Here is a 22788-nt window from a genome sequence, read left to right on the forward strand (position 1 = left end):
GCTCCTTCTTCTTATTTAAGAGCTATGTTCTTATCGCCCCTAGCTTAGGTAATCCTGATCTAAGCCCTTTTAAAATTAGACACATATGTTACCTATATTCATTTTTAAGATTTCTAAGGAGCGTCCTACATTGTAACCTATTTATTAGGGTTGGCAACAGCGCCATCTGTCCGTCCGTATTATTACGAAAGACCACAACTGCTTAGCTTTCTAAAGCAGACTTCACACTATCGTCGAAATAGGACAGATGCCGACGCGAATGCACAAGTTATTTATTAGTTTATATGTTAGTTAGTCTTAGTTTGTATGAGAGCTTATGTACAGCATTGTAAAACTAGCAATGTAGTCTGTAGCAATCCGCCATAGTTCGGCAAATTGTTTCGCGACAATAGCCGGAATGAAGAAAAGTCCTAGTGCTCGACAGTAGTAATCATAATTCTGATCAATCGCTGATGATGGTTCATCACTCGTTATTTGTTTGCCTAAATAAAACTTTTTTTTTTTTGTTGACGCAGAAATATTTTTATATTTCTCATTTTATACCTCACAATATCCAACTAATATTATAAATGCTAAAGTTTGTTTGTTGGTAGATTTTATGTGATATGTATGTTTCTTTTTTTAAGTTGTATTAAACATTAAGCTATTTAATTTATTATTTTGATGCTTACTACAACATAAAAAATACACATACGTCGTATTTATGTTCAGTAATCAATTGTATATTTGTAACAACTCGTAACATAGAATTGAGCAGTTCGTAATGTTTTTTAACTCAAGAACCATAACATTATCTTTCCATTAGAGTGTATGACATATAAGTGCTGCGGAAATGTGAGGGAGGACTAATCAGAAAAACGTAACGTCGCGATCTCTATTACAACTAGGTAGTTACAGGAAATTTCAAGGATCTAAGTTTACAGGAAATTTCAAGGATCTAAGTATATCCATTCGAATTGATGTCATACATTTTTATGCTTAAGTAATGACCATCGATTTGCCACTATACTATTAATTTGATAAGCGACTGTGAAAAGGATAATTACTTATGAAGAAATAATTCATCAAATTAAATCAGTTTATTAATCATCTCTTGATTGGCTGTTGTATGTTCCAGCAAATAAGGGCTGTTTTTGTGCAATTACGATGAAATAAAATGGATGGTCTGCCTTGAATTTCAATCCGGTTTCCAAAGCAGAGTACAGCACTACGGTTCCTGAAAATATAATTGTCCGTATGATATCGCTTCTCTGATCTTTACGTATTCCTGTGATCTGATAGAACAGGAATTTACTGTATTGTACGTGTGTAAACTTCTTTAGTAAAATAAAAATAAAATCATAATTTCACCAAGTATACATTGGCTGTTTATTTTTCAATAAAATATTATGTTTATTCTTCACCAAAAGTACGTCACCACATTTGTTAATTGACGTAATTGGAGAAAAGGCTGGAAGAAGATTGTTTGCGTCGCTTCTTCGCCTGCGCTTTGGAAGTCTTCAATAGACTTAGTTTCAAGTGATTTTTTGACGTCAATAAATGATGATATCTTCCTAGTTGAGTACGATTTTTTTATTTGAATTGATCTCATTAGGATGGGCCATTGTAACTACCAGCGAATAGCTGTTGGGTTCTAAATAACACGTAGAACATAAATGGATGATTAGCATTAAATGTTTCCAGTTTGCCGCCGCCAGCTGTAGCAAATATGTTCGCTGAAAAAAAACTCATTTTACTCTTGTCACTTTCTATTTTACTTTGTCTATTTTACGTTTAAGTACTTTGTAATAGACGTTTTAGAAAGTTGTCATTTTAGGTAGTTGTCGTTCTCAGCCCGGGGGCACCTGCACGATTTGATTGGGTTTTGAATGAATGAACTTTTATTGAACGTCATGTACTTAAATTCTGTTGTAAATGTCAATGTTAACGGCCAAACCCGATTCCAGGATAAACTAGTTTTGCCTAGGCTAAAGTAATTCTTCCTACATGCGATAAGATAAACTGGTATAACCTAGGCTAAACTAGTTCGACCTAAGCCCGATAGGATAAACCAGTTTAGCCTGGGCGAATCTAGGTTATCCTAATAGAAATACACACTCTCAGGATAAACTGGCATGGCCTAATCTAAACATTGTAGAATATCTAAAAAGACAAAATAAATAGGTAAATTCATAAAATACTATTTAATTAAGCTAGGCTAAATTAATTTAGATTAGGTCATTCCTGTTTAAGCTGAGTGTGTTTATTTCTATCAGGAGAAACTAGTTTGGCCTAGGATAAACTCATTTTTCCTACATGCGATAAGATGAACTAGTATAGCCTAGGCTAAACCAGTTTATCCTATAGCATGTAGGAAGAATTTGTTGGGCCTAGGCAAAACTAGTTTATCCTGAAGTCGGATTTAGCCGGTAACATCAATATTGTTTAGGTACTTTGTGACTACCATTCTCTCAATATTGTCATGCAACGTCGCGTTGCCAGCATGGAGTTCTAGGCACCGGATATTTTAATATTTTGTTTTTATAATTGTTTGTAATTATAATTTTTTTATATAATTGACCTGTAATTTAATTTAGTATTTTATTAGCTTATTATAATACTAATAACACCTCAAAAAGCCAAGTACAAACCCATCTTTTAAGACAAGTTGGGTCCGATGGAAATAAACAATGAAACTGACACAACACATCCAGAATCGCTGACAAAGAAACCGTGATCGTAACTACGATTTGCCCAGACGATCAGCAAATATGCGCAGGTAATCGAACCGTGGACCTCCAGACAGCTGGCGTAACCATTACTTCATTGAGATCCTCAGGATGATATTCTTACCAGTGGCGGCTGCAGCTTCTGTGCCCGTCTCTGTCACCTCCAAGACAGCCTGCTGTATTGCCGTCGACACGTGAACAGACTGCTGTGATAGTATCCTATTTAGATCTCCATTTTTATGGAATAGCTTTGTTACGCCAAACTGAAACAGATAACTTTTTTTTTCACGTCTGATCTCTGTCGTTGGTGACTGGTTTGTTGGAGAGGAGTAGCCTCGCTGGCCAACAACTCTCTGGGGAACATCCTATGCTCATATTATATAGAAGAATCAGAAATTATTATTATATATATATTTTTAAATTTTAATAGGTACATAGTACTTTCTTTCTATTTTCTTCAGTTTTATGTTTATTTCACGTGTTTGACATGTTAAATACATAAATACTATATATATCTTATTTATTCGCTTAAGGGTTAGACAGATACCTTAGCATAGATATATGTATGTATGATACCTTAGATAACGGGAAGTGACTTTATTTTATAGTACACAGCTTACCTTTTTAAACGGCTCTTTCAAGTCAATTTTCGAGTTCACTTTGAATTTCGGGATTGTTACTTTCATATATTCCGTGGTCAAACCCTTCAGAGCCTTGTTCAGTAACTTTGGTGCCAATTTGAGTGCTGTCAGAAGCATGGGAAGGCCATTCTTGTCGACTGGCAGAACTATGAGAAACGACGCGTTCTTATTTAAATATGGAATCTCCAGGATCTGAATTTAAAAAAAATTGTCAATACCTCTAAAAATCTACCACAACCCTAGACAGAACATCATGGAGCAGAAGAATTAGGAGAAAAGACCCTACTTGACGTGGGAAAAGGCAAGGATGAAGACAGAATCTACTACAATATGTCTACGACCTCTGTAGCCAGACTACTACACTGGTTTGGTCTTGGGTTCGATCCCCGTTCAGGTCAAGAATTGTTCAATTTCAATTTTTCAGATAGACATGGACAATATTACACAGTATAGTATCATTGAGTTAGTATCCCATAAAACAGCTATCAAAGTTACTTTGGGACTACTTCGACGTTTGTGATTTGTGAATTACGAAAAGATTTTTGTACATATGGAGAATATGACCAGGAATACCTAGCACTGAGTGCTTTTTATCCCGAGATGCATTCGGGAGTGAAGCCCAACCTATGGGCGTACCTGTATTATATAGGTTATATATATATACATATATAACCAGCAAATTTCTTACAATAAATCTCCTTAATTCGAAAAAAATGTGGTGAAAAAAAAACCTCGGTGGCGCTGTGGTAAAGTGCTTGCCCCTGAACCGAGAGGACCCGGGTTCGATCCCCGGTCGGGTCATGATGGAAAATGATCTTTTTCTGATTTGCCCGAGTCTTGGTTGTTTATCTATATATGCATTTGTTCTAAAATATAGTATCGTTGAGTTAGTATCTCATAACACAAGTCTCGAACTTACTTTGTGGGCTCGCTCAATCTGTGTGATTTGTACTAATATTTTTAATATTTATTTAAGACATACTAATTAAACTTACCTCTACGTTTAAAGATTCATCTTTAACATAACCGAAGCTCCCGGCGACTGTCATCATGGGTACTTTCCGCGTTCCCATTGGCGAATAGAATGTACCAGTGCCAGCTGATTTGAATGGTGTCACCCAGTTTCCCTGGAAATTATCTATATAACTCTCTCTCATCTGAATTTTATTCCGTATCCTTGCCGCAAAGCATCGGAGCCCAGGGTCCACTAAAAACGTGACCATTATTGATTTGGTCAATGTTTTCCGACGATTGACTTGTCTGATGTCAACCCTTGTTGACGGCTGGGAATATTATTCGAATCTTGCCTCTCAGATGACAAGACGATTTTTATTCCTTAATCGCATCGTACGACATCCACGGGAGAATAGTCTGGACAACAAAGACTAGAAAAAGTTTTTGGCTTTGATATATTAAGTTTGTTTATTAATTAAAACTTGCCAAACAAACTTTTGTTTATGTCTAGATCAAAGCATATTATAATCAAAAATTCATACTCACTTCCGACTTCGTCGCCATGAAGGCCATTATATACTTATTATTAGCGGCCCGGCTTCGCTCGGGTAAAACCATAATATATTATATACCTAAATTGTCTTAAGGAATCGACTTTCTTTTTAAAAAAATCGCATCAAAATCCGTTGCGTGGTTTCAAAGATCTAAGCCATATGGACAGAAAGCGGGAAGAGACTTTGTTTTATACTATGTATATAGTGATAGTGATGTAGTGATAATATTTGGTAAAAAAAAAAAATACAAAATCATTTATATTTAAATACAAATGGATTCTGTTATCCGAAATAAAGAAATTTTGAATTTGAATTTATGTTATGTCGGATTTCTAATCCATTGAGGTTGCTGGCGTTTTACCATCAAACCTGAATACCTACCCTCTGTAAAGTAAAATTGAAGAGTGACATATTTTTTTCAATTTACCTGAAAATACACAGCATTGACTAATATAAGCGACGGTGATTTTGGCACATCTGAAGGCTGTAAAAGCTTTGGTATCAATCCGTTCGTGTGGCTCTTGACCTGAAAAAAATCCCCTTTTATTCATATAAGTCTAATGCTAGCAATATTATTATGTGCTTAGTGCAACTTTACTATTTACATGTCACCATCGAGACGATTCGCAGTGAGACGCAGCGAACCAATCACAGTGCGCCATTGTGACGCAACGACAAAAACACCGCAATGCGGTTGGTTCGCTGCGTCTCACTTCGCATCGACTCGATACTGAGAAGTGAAATGCTAACCCATACTTCGTCCTCATGTGTTACCAATCAACAGTGATTGGTAACACATGAGATTTCGGCTAGCCACGAATTGCTGCTACACTTTGGTGTACGCTGCTTACATTCGGCTAAACTTAGGATTGGCCGCACTACGCAGTTTAGCCGTAACATATAGCAAGTACTTATGTTTACATACTAGCTTTGTCCTCAATTGTTCTATTTACAGTCTTGTAGTCTATATTTAATCCTCTAAACGTAGAATTTTACTGACACTTGTATTTCATCAGCATGTAATATTTACATTATGATTATTCGGTCTTTGCTTTACTGCTTGTGAAATTGAAACTTTTCGGCTTATTTAATAATAACTAGCGGCCAATCCCGGCTTCGCTCGGGTAAAACCATAATCACCTAAATCAGTAGTAACACTAATCAAAATCCGTTGCGTATTATTAAGTATATAGGGACAGAAGCGACTTTGTTTTATACTATGTAGTGATGTTTATTATTTACCCAATTATTAATAGTTCGAACAGTTTCCACGGGATCCTCAAAGTCAGCTTTCTCGACGGTCGAATGGAAAATATGTTTCGACGCCTTCGCAAACTGAGGGTCCAAGTGAGCTTGTTGGGATATATATATCTTGCTGGCCACTGTCAGGGTCACTCCAGGCAGCTGCTTCAGACTCTCTATAAGAAGCTTCAACTCTGTTACCATCTGTTTGACAAAAAAAAAACTGTCAAGCATCCTGTTAATACTATTATAAATGTGAAAATGTGTGTTTGATGTTTGTTATTCTTTCAAGCAAAATCTACTGGACCGATTGTTATGAAATTTGATACACGGGTAGAATATAACCTGAAATAACACATAGGCTACTTTTAATCTCGAAAATCCCACGGGAGCGAAGCTCCGGAGCGCAACTAGTTTTACACAAACAAAGCTTAAGTTGAAGTCCCTGCCATAGAAGAAGACAACTATTGTATATAATCTTCCAGTGGTTGTTGTAAAAGGCGACTAATTAATTTGAAAAGCTTTGACGGACAGCGATGAAAAATCAATAGCAAAAATTTCTGAAAGTTTCATAAAGTTGTTCTACTGACCTCATCACGGGAATGGCCTATAGCCAGTAGTAATTCCGATTCGGTTTTACCGCTAGCACCCAACACCAACTTTCCCAAAGGAAGTACGGCAGATATGGGTGAACACACAGAGTTTTTAGACGTATCCGCTAAAGCCACGTTCTGTAAAAATGTACACACTTATTTGTTTATTAAACTTAATTTTTCATGAAAACATCCGTATCTAATATATAATTCCATATGCGAATACATAATAATAATCATTTATACAAAGATTTACGTTACTGGCTTCTGTAGTTAGCTATATGCAATGCATGTTTAACAGACGTCGGTACGTACGTAAGTCAGCGTTCTAGCAAGCTCACAACTGAATGAATGAAAGTAAGAAAAGAAAATCTATTAAACAATTTTTAAAAATAGTAATGTGACTTTTTTTGCCGTCGTTTCACATTAACTCCCGCACAAAATCTCAGGGACAGAAAATCAGCGTTGTCCAACAAATTATTGTTGCATAACAGAAGCTAACACATTCCTTTGTCACCTTGTTATTATAAAGTGTATCTATTAAATTGATTTTTTATTATTTTATTTATTTGTTTATTTATTATATCACTAACTCTACTAAAGGTCATCACACCGGACACACTGGAGGTCCCGGGATCGATCCCCGGTCAGAGAAATATGGAAAATTATCTTTCTCTAATTGACTTGGGTTTTGTATGTTTATAAGTATGTATAATGTATATGTTATAGAATATAGTTTCGATAGATAACACAAGTTTCGAACTCACTTTTGGGCCAACTCAATCTATAACAACTATATAGGTACGGACAAAATCACACATTTTGTCCGTATTATAATACATGTTTCTGCAATACGTACATATGCTAAGCTTTCTCTAACAAGCCCTCTAAAATCTATTTGCAATGGTGTGGTTGATTTGTGATGCTTGTGACGTGATCTCTTCTCTTTTTTCTGTTCTTCAGGTGGGACCCATTCGTCGATCTCGCCAGATTCTGATTCCTTTTCGACTTTTTGAACTTTTTTCTTTTTCCCATTTACCAATTTCGAATTGAAAATTAAAAATACTAAACACGCACCTATGGCTAAATCTGTTGGTGAAAAAAAAAAAACTTAAGCGAGATTAAATATTATATATAATTTATTATTATCTCTCAAAAGTTTCACGGGCCGTAGCCCGGTCCTTTGAGGCTTGCATGGGGACATGGGTCCAACATGTAGAGGCCTTGTGAGATGTTTGATCTAAAATGGTGTGGGGCACAATCCAAAGCATGCTCGCCAAGCACACCACGGAGATGTACTTGCGAACAATTTTTAGAAAGTGCAGGACTATTGGAATATAATGTATACTACAACGTATAGGGCTATTGGGTTGAATAGGCTTGTGTATGTGTATTCAGGTCTATGAGACAAAACTATGTCGCCTGCCTGACCAATGTATAAACACGGATAAAATAGGCAGGCGGTGACTCGCCAGCTCTGTCAATGGGCCCCCGAAAAAAGCTGCACGATGCAAAATTGCAGCAAAGAGGGCAACACTAGTAGAGCGGCTGAGGGTGTCGAGAGGTGCGGCTCCGGTTTCACCATCACGGTGCTGCCCGAGAGCGGGTTTCCCCGTTATTACGCCATTACGTGCAATACACTTCCACCCTGGAGCGAATGTTCTGCTCTTGCTACTCCACTCTGACCGGCCGGCTAAGGCAAGACAGAGGCAGGGACGTGTTACTGAGTGTATGTGTGTGTAGGTGCATGTGTGTGTGGTCCCCTGGAGATCGGGTCCGTGGTGACGCCGCTCACCAACAGCTCGCCACAAGCTGCCCTGCGGTGACTGATTGCACTGGAAATCCAGCGGGCGATGGGGTCGTCACATCCCTACGATTATTATTATGAAAATATCAAATGTATTTATTTATAATTATTTTAACGAAATAAAAAAAAAAACAAGAAGGCAACATATTTAGGTAGACAAGAAAATTTGGATCCACCCGTGTGTCAATTTATATGTAAGACACCCTTGTCCCTTATGCATAAAAAATTAAAACTAAAAGATTTATTGTGGTTTATCAATATCTCGTAATACAAAATTTCACATTGAAAGATTTACAACAAAATATAAAAGAAGACAAATTTACAACAAAATACAATATTTTGTAAGTAAATAGTGTATTATTGATTTTAACTAAAATAAGTTTCAAGTCTCCTTGGCTAAAAATAATTGTTCGAGTGCCTACTTATTAATGGTAATGTCCTAACATTCGTATAAAAGTGCTTTTATGTCGGCGTACTCGTGTTTTCAATGGCTGAAATATTTTTGTATAAGAAAAATCTAACTTTCAAAACTGTTATAACTTATAACAAGTATTTCTTTATTTATTTAACCAGAGTTAAACCGATAGACAGCATTCTAATATGACAGATTAGCATTTTACATTATAACTTATGTATAACATAAGATATTCAGTAACATTTATTATTTTCACTTATTGCTTTATTTATTATTACATTTAAAACTATGTAAATTCATGTGAATCATGTTTGTTTGTTTGTAATATATTTACTGTGCAAACATCACATGTTAAAAGTACATACATGACAGAAGGTAAATATACAATAGCGGACTTATCCCATGAAGGGAGGTATCCACAGGGATCTCTTTCAGTCAACCAGCGACATTTTGTAATCACGTTTATTATGTTAGTGCCCCTCAGTCATTACGTATTCATGGGTGGTAATGGAGTAGTCCTATTCTAGGGCGGAAGCACGCGTTGTTATCGTGTTAAAAATGATTCAATACTAATACTAAACACTACAGTGTCGTCGGAGATTCAATAATATTCAGAGGCACACTTACTAGTTAAATTAAATTGCATCATTAATTTCTATAATCAATTCATGTGGTTTCCTTTGGTAATAGAGTGTCTAAAACAATATTTTTTTATGTTTACGTCTCAAATTATGACATTTGGTGTACGTACATATATCACGGGAAGATAATAATCTTTAAATTCTTGACATATTCAATCACACGCTGTAATCAATTTCAGTTTAATAATTGGTGTATCGTACGTACGAGTATTAGTTACGAACGTCAAAGAAGAAATTTTGGCCTTTTAGGGTTCCGATGTAAATAAAGAACGCTTTAGAGAATATTTCTTTATGTTGATATCGTCGGTCCGTCTGTCATAGGCTTAGGCTGTTAGAACTAGTAAATTTAAGTATAATGAATTAAATTTTGATCAAGTGGACATAACTATGGAAAAAATCACAAATGACACACGTTAACGAGCAATAATAGACACAAATCTTAAAAAAAAAAACTAATTAAATAAGAGGAAAATTAAGTTTTTCAATAAATATAATGCTGACTAGGTTTTAATCTTAGTCATAGTCACATTCATAGTTATGTAAATGTACAGTCATGGCAAACAGCACATCAACCTACCTAAATACCTGCTATTACCGCGCCATAGGGGTACATGCAACTTGATGTGTTGTTGACTGTACATACCTACGGAACCCTATCATTTCGCGTAGGACACGCGTTTCACCAGTATATTCAATTCAATTCAACGTACCTATAAAATATGATCATAGTCCTCTAAAAGGTAAAGGTAACAACGTCACAATGGAGCGGATTGTATTTTGTATGGAACGCTTGCAATAATCTTGAATAACAAAGTCTTGTATTGGAACGCATCTAATATTCAAAATATTCTAGTTAATCTGTGCCCCGCTTCCGTCCAACAGACGTCTTGTCTTGTCATTTTTGTGGTGTTATACATATTTTTATTAACACAAGTTGTACCTAATATACTTACTAAAATATAGTCATATAATATATTATCATTTACTATGTAATACCATCATTACAGTCTAGTAAAATATGGAAATTTGTATTTATACAAAACGATTTTGTGTGTTATTTTCTGCTGACTAGGCTATGCGTCACTTAGGGTCGAGTTCACGGACTTCTATTTAACCGATGTTTAAGTAACCGGCCGATTAGTTTCTAACCATCGTTTAACCAACCGATCAACTTATCACTGTTCACCGTGAAAATTTGAACCCTGGTTATTAAATCGGTCGGTCAACAACCGTTCAGAGTGAATGAACAAATGTCATACATACATCCTTCATAAAATTTTCGAGTCAAAAGTTAAGTAAAGCCCATTTGAAATTTCGCGACTGCCAGGAAGATTTCACTGGCCTAGCGGTTGACAGCGTGGATTTGCAATTAAGTTTGATGAAATAGTACTCAGTTCGAGCCTGACCGGGCCGAAAAAAAAACCCTACTTTTTTAAAGTGTATGTTTGTACTTTTTCTTTTTTATTTATTATTAAAGAAAGAAAGAAAGAAAACATTTATTTGCCAAAAACATGAGTACAAATAGTCAAAATGAATTAGACCTACACGTTTTACCGAATATATAGGTATGCAAATATAAATAAATAAAGAAGAGCATGCTATCCACTACAAATCCAAAACAAAAAAATAATTATAATGTACTTATACTAGCCCTAAATTCTATCCGAGTCTATCATTAAAGAAATCATTTAAAGTGTAATAACATTTATCAGTTAATAAAGACTTAAGGTGCTTTTTAAATAGATTTAAATTTAAGCTTTTATATTGATTTGGAATTTTGTTGTAAATTTTTGGTGCCATACATACTATGCTATTACCGAGTAAAGCAGTTTTTGATGGGTTTAGATAAAGTTTTAAATTATTAAAGATCGACCAGTATTTCCGGAGATAAGCGTGTACAAAACATTTTTTCATACAAAATTTCAATTAACCTTTGACCATTTTGGGGTCAACTTTTCTTTTAAAAAAGTAAGCAGAAGTGCCTATGTCACTCCTAAATATTTCGTCTGCCCCTGTGCCAAATTTCATCTAAATCGGTCGAGTAGTTTTCGAGTTTATCGGTTACAAACAAATAAACTTCATCGTATTCTTCGTAATAGTTACGGCGCACTTGTAATACTCTGGGTCTTTTTGTTCTCCTTTCCAAAACTTCTAAATTTTCTAGAATCGAGGTAGCGTGGTCCTGATAATTATTTACTATTCGTTAAACACTAACTGCATTTTTATATAAATATCGCCAAGTAGGAAAAAGGAACGCGGTGAAAGATCGAAAATAACTTATACCTAAATAACCTAAATAACCTAAATAACCTATAACTCAAGGAAGCCCAGCACGGCAAATGTCAAAATAAGGCATAACCGACGGTTAAACGGCGATTCCGAGCCCGGTTAAGATAATAGACCGTTTAAAGGCGCTAACCAATGGTTTACAAATGGTGAACACCGAAAAAGATGTAATCAGCTGTTTAAGTGTTAAACAGTCAACTAAAAAGTCGGTGAAATCGGCTCTAGTTGCTTCGTACGACATCCACAGAAGGATATTCATATCCTAGGTATTGGTTCTACTCCAGGGCAGACCAACACGCCACAAGAAAATAAAAAAAATACTTAACTAGGTACCTAGATTATTACCTTGATTCTTTATTTTTATACTTACAATTCTTTACTTTTTAATTTAAAAAAATATTCTAATTTTTTAAATCATTTGTTTCTCAGATATGAGAATGTTCTTATATCTGTGGTTATACTTTCACGCAAAATCTATTGGCTAAATCTATTGTTATGAAATTTGGTACATGGGTAGAGTATAACCTGGAATAACACAGGGTACTTAATTACCGATTACTTTTTATCCCGAAATTCCCAAGGGATCGAAGCCCCAGGGCGCAGCTAGTATTATAAATAAGAAAGTTTCTGAGGATGTCCATATATGTGTGTGTTTGTTACTCTTTTATGCAAAATCTATTGGACGGATTGTTATGAAATTTGGTACACGGGTACAATATAACCTGGAATAACACATACGGTACTTTTTATCCTAAAATTCCCACGGGAGCAAAGTCGTGGGGAGCAGCTAGTATAAAATGTATTAAAGTTACTATTTTGTACAATACATATGTACTGTTTGTTGCCTCAATAAAGACAAATAAAAAAAAATATATGGAAAATTTTTCATCTGTGGAGCCGGTTCGTGCAGATGTGCAGATTTGGGAATGGGTTCAAATGAGTAAAGTACACTGAACTACAATAAAGTGTCATTGTATTTGCCTAGAAACAGCTCCGTTTGTACATTATTGAATGTGCCAAAAAGTAGAATTCTCGTTCGCACAATAACGTAAAATATAAAAGGGTGGTTAATATTATAATATAGGATGGAGAACGATCCGTTATCAAAATGTAATGGCAGACCTGAAAAATAGAATTTATTATTTCTTTTTTTTTTTAATAGGATATGTCTATGGTACCCTTACACTCTAAAGTCGCTCAGTCCTCAGCCATTTTAATTTACAAAAGTGAAATCAAATAATTTTGTAGTTCCTGGCATTTTAGTAAAAAAAAAACTTCCTTTTGAGCACAAAATTACAATACTGACAGATAGGCAGACGCGACAAAGGACGGATGGGTGAGTTCAGTTTCACTTTGCTTTCCCAACAAGGCCAAACATGCCTTTGGCATTTTGCACTTTTTGTGATATCCAGAACTCAACTCTGCGTTTAGTTTCAAAATTAATATGTAATTATAATGTGTTAGTGATCTCCATGTAAAAAGCGGTCATGACTGAGCAAAATTACTATAACAGATAGGTATTACGATTTTGACCATGTGTATGTATAGTGCATAGATCAAAAAAAAGAAAAAAAAATACCCCGTGTGACATGACATGAGAAATTTGTCGACGCGTCTGCGCTATGGCTACCAATTCGCGCCTGCGCGATGCATTTTTAGCTCATAATAATAATTGTAACCTTTATCGAATTTAAGTTACCTTTTAAAAAAAATATGGTAGACAAGTTCCAAACGGGGCCTATAGCGAATGACATGATTTAATTTTTTAACACTTTCGTGGACGCTTGACAAAACATAAAAAAGTTTAATTGTTACGACTGCTATCTATAGCGGTCGTGCATCCGCGAAAGTGCAGATACAGAGTTTCTTGTTCAAAAAGCTCACCGGTCCCCGGAACAGATGTACCAGTTTCAGACACCTCTATTATATTCTCTTGAAATCCCCCAGTCACGAACAAGTTGGGTGGGTGGAAGGTTTCGTTGAGGTAATTACTCATACCGCTTGTTGTTTCGAATACTTGCTTTACACCAATCTACAAAAAAAGTGTCATTATTGTCTACGCCATAAGGCTAAATGGTCTGTGAAGCCAGTACACCCATGGATTTAGTAAGTACTTCGGAGTACCTACTAATTCCATGAGTACACCACAACACTAGACACGTCCCGCCCGCGACCCCCCGCGCAGCAGCCAATGGCTATTGAACACGATGATTTAAATTTGATTCCTGCGCGCGCACTATTAATCTAGTTTTTCATATTGCATTCCTATTCTGATCTACCAATTTGTTAACAAGCAAAATATATATTATCATTTTTTTAGCTTAAAGTAGGTATTTTCTTTCGTCTACAAGCTCCGCAATGAACAAATCTAAATTTGATTAAAATAGTATTAACCTTCTCATCATTCTCTCATTCTATGTAAGTATATGCATTATTCTGAAGTATTTCCTTATTAAAACATGTATTTTATTATAGATGGCGCTAAATGCTAATACAATAAAGTTTGCAAAACCACTAGATGGCGCTGTGTGTATTTTACATGCGCTATGGATATTTTATATCAACTATCCCAATCACATTTTAATTCGAAGAAAAACCTGTACCCGACGGAATTAAAGCTGGCGAAGCAGCAAGTAAACAGCTAGTTAATATAAACAATAATATTTTACCTTTCTAAACAAAGTATCAAGATTGTTCTTCATTATTATTCTGAACTTTGGCATCGCTACCGTGAGGAATGTTGTTTTCATTTCTTTCAATCCATCCTGAATATATCGAGGGTAATTCTTCAGAGCCTCTAGTACATTTTGTAACCCTCCCTTGTCCTTTGGTACTAGGATGAGGAAATATGAATCAGTTTTATTGCCAAAAGGCATACTAATCATCTGCGAAATATAATATGAAAGCCTTAGGGTTAATCTTCTACTTTTATATACTCTACTTAACTCCCTGTACGTCACCTAAAATTTACAAAACAAAATTCCACAACAATATAAAGATCAGGATTTAAATTTACTTAAAAAGCACCTCAGGGTCTTAACTTCTTATTGATCAATAAATTTTATTATAAATAGAACAATTTTTTAAATGTAAATTCAGATAATAATTTAGTTAATTTAGTTAAGTACTTTTATCTAGTCGATTTTGTTTTAAGGGATGATATCATATGCACTCCATTTAAATTTGCATACCCATAGATGGTGAAACATGCATAGGATTAAGTTTCTTCTTTTAACACACATTGTGAAGAATTTAAACTCATGTTTTTATAAATATATATTCCATATCATATCAATTATCAATATATATACAAAACTCTTCCGTTACTGAGTGACTGACTGACTGACAGACAACGTACAGCCGAAACTACTGTACATAGGAAGCTGAAATTTGGCACGTAGGATTTCTTGAAATTCCCACGGGAAACGGATTTTTACTCACATTCGAAATTGTGGGCAAAAACTAGTAAGTATATAAAACTCTTGCGTTACTGAGTCACTGACTGACGGACAACGCACAGCCGAAACTACTGGACGTAGAAATCCGAAATTTGGTGTGTATAGTAGAACCGCCTAAATGAGTCCTCGCCCGCGGAGTACAAGGGGCGCGGGGGTACGACGACAAAGGGGACCGAGAGAGGTGCGGGCGGCGGGCGCATTCTTGTAAAAACTCAGTTCGCTCGCTACGCGGTTAGCGATCACACGTGTTGACAGTTGCGGACGCCTTGTGAAAGTTATACATGAGATTACATTCTCAAGATGAGTCGAAATGTTTTCGGACATAGAATTAATAGTCAGTGCAAACAAATGGCGTTTAACGTATATGAATATTTTAGAAAAAAGAAACTCGACCCAAATTCTGATGAATATAAACAAGATATACCTTTAAATAAAACTGTAGCAGAAGTTACTGGATTATCAGAAAAGACTGTATCTAGAATTGTACAACAAGGGAAAGCATTAAATGACAACGAGAGATTTAAATCACCAAGAAAACCAAAACAGGTTCGTAGAAAAAGAGTGGAAATAGACGATTTCACAAAAGGAGTGGTAAGAAGAAAAGTCACTCAGTTTTACACAATTTTCAAAAAAATACCTACTCTGAAAACTTTGAACGCTGTACTTAGAGAAGAGAATATATTACACTGCGGCAGGGAATATTTAAGGCTATTATTACATGATCTAGGTTTTAAATTTAAGAAATGCGGATCTAAAAGGAAACTCCTTATCGAACAGCCAAATATCACATCGTGGAGGTGGAAATACCTAAATACTATTAAAAAATATCGTAGAGAAAGAAGACATATTTTATACCTTGACGAAACTTATGTAAACGCGTCTCATAACGTTTCAAAATGTTGGCAATCAAAGGATGAACTTGGCGTTCTATCTCATATTGGTAAAGGGGACCGTTTGATCATCGTACATTGTGGAGGTCAAATTGGATTTGTAGACGGAGCCCTTGTGATATTCAAATCCAAATGTAAAACAGGTGATTATCACGATTCTATGAATTTCGCAAATTTCAGTAAATGGATAAATGAAAAGCTCATGCCTAATATACCGCAAAATTCTGTCATAGTAATGGACAACGCAGCTTATCATTCGGTTCGAGAAGAGAAAAAGCCAACTATGGCTTCTACCAAGCCAACTATGCAAGAATGGCTACGACGACATAACGTGCCTTTTGATGAAAAACTTAGAAAAGATGACTTATATAAATTAATTAAAAGCCATTTCACAGAAGATATTTACAAAATTGACGAGGTATTGAAAAGAAACGGACACGAAGTATTGCGTTTGCCTCCATATCACCCAGACCTGAACCCCATTGAGTTGGTCTGGGGTGATATCAAAGGACAATTAGCACAAAAAAGTATCGACTCTAATTTGGACCAGAAAAAAGAAATATTAGAGAGATTATTTGCTGAATATCCCAAAGAGAAATGGGAGAATTGTGTTAAACACGTGATTAAAATCGAAGACGAATATTGCAAACATGATGGAGCACTAGATGAAGTTGTTGATTTTATTATTAATGTGCAAGACGATTCTGATGATTCTGATGATGGCTGTTTCGAAAGTGAAGAATCAAGTTCCAGTGATACTGATATTATGGACATAAGTGATTGATTTATAATTTTGATAAATTTTGCATAAATAAATATTACATACATAACTTTATTACCTTTTTTTTACCTACATATCATACCTATATATCATAAAATCACATTTTTATCGAATTGTTTTGTATGAAAAATAAAAATTTGAAAATAACAATAATCGAAAAATGCTTATGCTATTTAATTCATGTACGTGGTCTCGTTGATACCATGGAGATATGGGATAACAAAAGGAACACGTTGTATAGTTTACAGTTGTTTCATTCAAATTTTGTATAGCCATTATTAATTTTTTAATAAAAATCTTCACCTGTTTGCCGCTAACCACTATGACTTCACATATCTCAAGAAATGTCCAGTAACATTTCGCCTCTTGTATTACACGCTACGCTCGACCGCCGCCCGCACCTCTTTCGTTCCCCTTCGTCGTCGTACCCCCGCGCCCCTTGTACTCCGCGGGCGAGGACTCATTTAGGCGGTTCTACTATAGATTCCTAGGACATTGTAGGGGAGCACTAAGAAGGGATTTCCTGAAATTTTTACTCACATACGAAGTTGTGGGCAAAAGCTAGTAAATAGTCCCAACAGGGCCAAATATGCCTTTGGCATTTTGCATTTCTTTTGATATCCAAGACTCAACTAAACGCAGAGTGCGTTTAGTTTCCAAGTAAAATTAATACGTAATATAATGTATTAGTAATCTCTATGTAAAAAACGGTCATGACTGAGCAAAATTACTATGACAGATAGGTATTGCGATATTGGCCATGTGTATGTCTTTGTCCACTTAACACTTAAACTTGATATTACTCTATCGATCTATTAAAGATGATGTGAACACATCGGAATGTATTTTAAATCATTTATTGAAAAATCGTGTTACTTCTCTATAAACTGCATACGTAAGTTCGTAAAATTGAAAGTTTGTATGAAAACCTCATTTGAAATTAGACGTGAAATCAATCAATAAATTATTTTTTAATTTTTACGAAGCACAAAAATTATATGAGTCATTAAAAAACTTTGAAAATTATTAAAATAAGAAGATCCCCTTTTTTTTATTTGTCAGTTTCCGTAGAAATAAAACTCCACTGACAGTTTCCCAATTATCTTTACATTCGATCTCCTCTTATAATGGAAGGGATACTCACCGATACCTTTAATGGTTTATGCTCATAGTATCCGAAATGAGCGCTGATTCTCATCATTTGCACTTCGGTTGTGCCCAATGGGGAATGAAACATTGCAGGGAACAAATGTTTAAAGTGATTAGTCCAAAATCCCTATGAAATAAGCTGTATTATAGTAAATACTAAACTAGACTAATATTATAAATGCGAATGTCTGTCTGTATGTTCCGCTTTCACGGCTAAACCGCTGGACCAATTTTGATGAAATTTAGTATGCATGTAGTTAAAGATCCCAGTTCAAACATAGGCTACTTTTTTCTAAAAATCAACCCCCGGATGATTATAATGGGGGTGAAATTTTCTATGAAAATCGTCTGTTCCGCTTTCGCAGATAAATTCACGCGGGCGAAGTCGCGGGCAAGAGCTAGTAACATATAAAACTAAACTCTTCTTGCTTTTGCTACACAATAGTAACCTATGTAGATACATAGATATGTCACGGACCAGGTGATTAAAAGGACAATTAAAAAAATGCCCGCGCAGTCTTTATTTATGCTCACAATGGGGATACATAAAATAATGATTAGGTATAATAAAAATAATCAAATCCACGGAGAATTAATAATTATCGTCATCCATGAAGGCTCATTGGGAAGTCAAAAAAAGTGAAATCTATTATTATAAAGAGGTAAGTGTTTGTGAGTTTGTATGTTTGAGGTAATCTCCGAAGTTATTGAGGCGATTTCAAAAATTCTTTCACCATTAGAAAGGTACATTATCCAAGATTGCTATAGGCTATATTTTACCTCAAAATTCCCACGGGAGCGAAGCCACGGGCAACATCTAGCAAGTAATGTAGCTTCAATAAATACTCACTCTAAAACGTATTGCCTTGACTAATATAAGTGAAGGATACTCAGGAACATCAGAGGGTTGTACTAAACTTACTATATTCGATTTCATTTTATTCTTTATCTGAAAAAATAAATAAAAACTAAACGACAATATCGCAAGGATTTTGGCGAGTTTGTTGTAAATTAAAAAAAAAAGAAAAACAAATTGATTGTAACATTTTTTGCGCGTAATATTTAGTTACTATGCGAAATAACCTTATAATGAAAATTTTGCTAAAAGTAAAAAATCAATATTAATTTTAACCGACATAAAGAAAAAGGTGAGGTTCTCAATTCGTCGCGATCTTTTATTAGGTATTATTTTTTATGTTATGTTACTCGATTACGCAAAGACAGCTGGAGCGAATAAAAAAAATAATTATTGTTGTTTGTAATAACTTTATTGCACGAAAATAACAATTTGAAAAAATGCCTTTTTTGACCGGGGACCGAACCCGGAACCTCCAGAGTAGCAGTCCGGCGTGATGACCATTAGGCCACGGGTACCAATAATTACCAGGTACCTAAGTAAATTATCAGCCTTAACATATACATACCCAATCGTTAATATGGGAAACAAGAAGAGCAGCTTGTCTATTTTTGAAGTCCAAATATTCCAACTTTGCCTTAAATACATTTTTCAAACGCCAATTGAAACTTTTTTTAAGTATGAGACCACGCGCTATATATGCCCTGACTTCCACAGTGAGTTCTATGCCGCGGGCTCTTCTTAAATCTAGGAGAATAGCGTCAACATAGCGGCGAACCTTGGAAATAAAATGATATTTTTTATTATAGCGAATAATGGTAATGTTACAGTTAAGTTGGACTATTAAATCACCAATCAACTTTGAAGTTATAATTTTACCTAAACTTTTAGAAACTAAAGTTTCGGTTACGGTTTCAGACGAAAATCCAGTTTCGGTGAATCGTTAAAAAAATATATGTACCTACATAGGTAATTATTCGTATTTATAGAACTTTTATTACAATGTGCCCACATATACCTACAAAATTGCCTAAAGTTTGTTTCCTAAATCCCTTTATGAATAATATTCCACTCCAAGTTTTCTTAAAATAAATTATATGTAGGTACTTATTTAATTATATTGAAGTAGTTAATTATATTGAAATAAATGCGATTAAAAAAGGAATACCTGGTTTTCAGATTGTTTTCCCAGTGCGTGAAACAGTTCGAGCTGCATGCTCTCATTTGTTGGGCAACCAAAGGTCAGTGTTGCCAGTGACAACGCAGCCGCTACTGGGGATATCACAGTGTTGCCCTCAATTGTATCTTTACCCCTTATCTTTAAAAAAATGTGAAGCTTTGTTAAATAATATAAAAACGGAGTAGAAAAAATTACTCATTGAACTTTTTGCTATGACTTTTTCTAATCCGCTTTTGTAAGAATCACAGGGCCAAAATTTGTATGTAGACGTTGAAGATTTTTATAAGGTAAGTAGATACCTCAGTTACGAGTTCCTATTTCTAAGTCTAAATACATTAATCCTACTAATATTTTAAACATGAAAGTTTGTGATGATGTACGCGTGTATGTTTGTTACTTTTTCCCGCAAAATCTATTGGACCTTACAGCATCGTTATGAAACTTGGTACAGGTAAAATATAATCTAGAATAACACATAGGGTACATTATCCCGAAATTCCCACGAGAGCAAATCCCCTTTTATGTAGAATAAGAAATTATGGATGGTTTTCATTTTGACATGTGTAACCAATAAACTCATATCGACTACTGAACTAATTTTCATGAAAATCACATGGATAATTTCAGCTTACTAGGTAAATACTCTTTATTACGAATAAACGGACATGAATTCGCGGTCAGTAGGAAGTACTTAGATATTTAAATGCAATAGCAATAAACATAAATACATAATAAAGGATACGACCACGTAGTCTATGCAGGTACTATAATCTGTTAAGGCTAAACCTCGAAGTGACTAGACCATTCCACGAAACTAAACCTAGGGCAAGCCCAAGATAACCTAACTGTAAACTGTGCCTAACTATAAACAATTGAGACCGGTTGGACCTAGATTTAAATAGCAAAGTGGCACTACGCATTCTTTTTTACACACTCTACTATATATATACTTTTAGTTTTTTTTCTTTAAACTGTAACTGAGGCGGATTCTCACGCAATCGAAGTTCATATCATCAATTTTCAATTTTTTTTTCAAGGGGCAAATTTACAATGGGAAACATCGATCGACTGATCCATTGAATTAAACTCTTTCAATTGTGATTTTTCGCAAGTCAAGAAACCGTGTTAAACCTTCTAAAATAATTTGATAAAATTGGTGAAATGGACTTCGATTGCATTAGAATCGAGCCCCTGGACTACGTTGTACCTACATAGGAGATATTTACGAAATTATTTTCGTATTCTTAATACTCTTCTATTTTATAATAGAAGAGGATTTAGGGTCAATTCTAATAAAATAAGGTAAGTACCTTTACTTAAAAGTCATGTCAAACTTCAATAAAACCAAGTGTTAGCAAATGAGTCTGAAACGGTTTTCCGACAATAGCTTCGTCTACGAACAGAATAGTTTCGTCGACAGAATACTTCGACATCGGACGTTTGAACGACACAACCCTTCATCTACGAACGATTCGCCGACAAAATGTCACCTCTTTTCTGTCGGCGAATCGTTCGTACACGAAGTAATTGTCGGCGAACCATTTCAGACTCCTAGTATAAATAGGTAGCTATACCTACACGTAAAAAATAAATTATGGTTAAGTAGTATGATATTTACCATTGGAAGTGCATAGTTCACTGTTCCGCTTAGGTCAAGAGGTGGGTGAAGTGCCGAAAAAATAAGCTTTATGGTCAGCAAGATTGTAATTGCTTGTATGACTGTATCTATAAATAAATAAAAAATGCATGGGTGAAATGGTCCCAGAATGGAAACTAATTATCTACCTACTAGATACCTATAGGTACATACTAACTAGGTATTGTATAAACTTGTAAAACTAAATGATACCTTCGGAATCTAAAAATGAATGTACCTATTATAGGTACTTACCTAATAACTAAGGGTAGGTACCTAACAAACATGGCTTTACACCTAGATCATACCTAGTCTGGATCAGTTTTTAGATAACCAACGTATACCTTAGTTCTCATCCGGTAAATTATTTAAAAAAATTCAAAATGAAACTATCCAATTTACCGCATAGTGCAAAATGCATTGATGTGTGGATTTGGTGATATCAACAAAGAAAATAATTTAAAAACTATTATTTTCCAAGAAGCACTTCTATAACAATTTTACCTGTACCATCTTTCAATTAACGTTTTTCATGGTGTATTTTCGATTTTATGATCAAAGTGTTACAAACCTTGTAATTTAAAATAAGTAGGTACTTAACTACTGTTGTATAGTTTTCGCCGGTGGCTATACCCATTTTTGTGTTCAAAACTGCTAATTTACATTTTTACATAGGTAATAATTAAAACACCCAAGTTATTTTTAATACTTATATAATATACAACAATAGTTGTATGTAAGTAGGTATTAAATTTATCTTAAAAAATATTCTAGGAAGTAATTATCTAAGAAATACCTACTTACGTAATTTATTTTCGTACATAGATCGTATGTTCATGGATTATTGTTAAAAAAAATACACTACATTTATCTAGAGAAATTTCTCTTCTCGGAAATTTCTTCCCTTGAGATTTCCTGCCTATTTCCAAGAGAAATTCTATAGGTAATCGAAGAAAATTCTCGGAGTTTTCCGAGAATGTTTTCTGTTACCATGCGT

The 22788-nt window shown here is 34.9% G+C and overlaps 2 protein-coding genes across 6 annotated transcripts; both read right to left on the bottom strand.

The window, feature by feature from the left end:
* Positions 1-1060: 1060 nt before the first annotated feature.
* Positions 1061-9679, bottom strand: LOC128671079 (antichymotrypsin-2-like). 2 transcript variants are annotated; one of them, XM_053747229.1, is made up of 9 exons: positions 9542-9679; positions 7552-7781; positions 6690-6830; positions 6100-6303; positions 5285-5383; positions 4345-4476; positions 3329-3541; positions 2833-2971; positions 1061-1216 (listed from the first exon to the last, which is right to left on the bottom strand). In XM_053747229.1, the coding sequence occupies exons 1-9, from the start codon at positions 9561-9563 to the stop codon at positions 1083-1085; spliced, it is 1314 nt and encodes a 437-aa protein (XP_053603204.1). In that variant the 5' UTR covers positions 9564-9679; the 3' UTR covers positions 1061-1082. The 2 variants fall into 2 exon arrangements, with proteins under 2 accessions (XP_053603204.1, XP_053603205.1); XM_053747230.2 differs by lacking the exon at positions 1061-1216 and adding an exon at positions 1341-1715.
* A 3102-nt stretch (positions 9680-12781) lies between these two features.
* On the bottom strand, positions 12782-22341 carry LOC128670811 (antichymotrypsin-2-like). 4 transcript variants are annotated; one of them, XM_053746794.1, is made up of 9 exons: positions 22194-22341; positions 21774-21880; positions 20144-20293; positions 19544-19753; positions 18970-19068; positions 18115-18246; positions 14511-14726; positions 13726-13873; positions 12782-12963 (listed from the first exon to the last, which is right to left on the bottom strand). In XM_053746794.1, the coding sequence occupies exons 1-9, from the start codon at positions 22210-22212 to the stop codon at positions 12797-12799; spliced, it is 1248 nt and encodes a 415-aa protein (XP_053602769.1). In that variant the 5' UTR covers positions 22213-22341; the 3' UTR covers positions 12782-12796. The 4 variants fall into 4 exon arrangements, with proteins under 4 accessions (XP_053602769.1, XP_053602773.1, XP_053602771.1 ...); XM_053746798.2 differs by having other exon boundaries at positions 22136-22314; XM_053746796.2 differs by having other exon boundaries at positions 22100-22314.
* Between the last annotated feature and the right edge of the window lie 447 nt (positions 22342-22788).

Source organism: Plodia interpunctella, chromosome 6 (assembly GCF_027563975.2).
Source record: "Plodia interpunctella isolate USDA-ARS_2022_Savannah chromosome 6, ilPloInte3.2, whole genome shotgun sequence".
In the NCBI taxonomy this organism is placed as follows: Eukaryota; Metazoa; Arthropoda; class Insecta; order Lepidoptera; family Pyralidae; genus Plodia; species Plodia interpunctella.

Bases quoted from the DNA above. Each gene is read 5' to 3' on its own strand.
- LOC128671079 (XM_053747229.1), bottom strand. From the start codon at position 9,563: ATGATGCAATTTAATTTAACTA. The intron at 7,782-9,541 runs GTAAGTGTGCCT...TTTCACCAACAG, and splicing joins GATGCAATTTAATTTAACTA to ATTTAGCCATAGGTGCGTGT. The intron at 5,384-6,099 runs GTAAATAATAAA...GATTTTTTTCAG, and splicing joins TTCGAACTATTAATAATTGG to GTCAAGAGCCACACGAACGG.
- LOC128670811 (XM_053746794.1), bottom strand. The intron at 19,069-19,543 runs GTATGTATATGT...TTATTTTTTCAG, and splicing joins TTTCCCATATTAACGATTGG to ATAAAGAATAAAATGAAATC. The intron at 13,874-14,510 runs GTAAAATATTAT...CTTTTTTTGTAG, and splicing joins TTGATACTTTGTTTAGAAAG to ATTGGTGTAAAGCAAGTATT.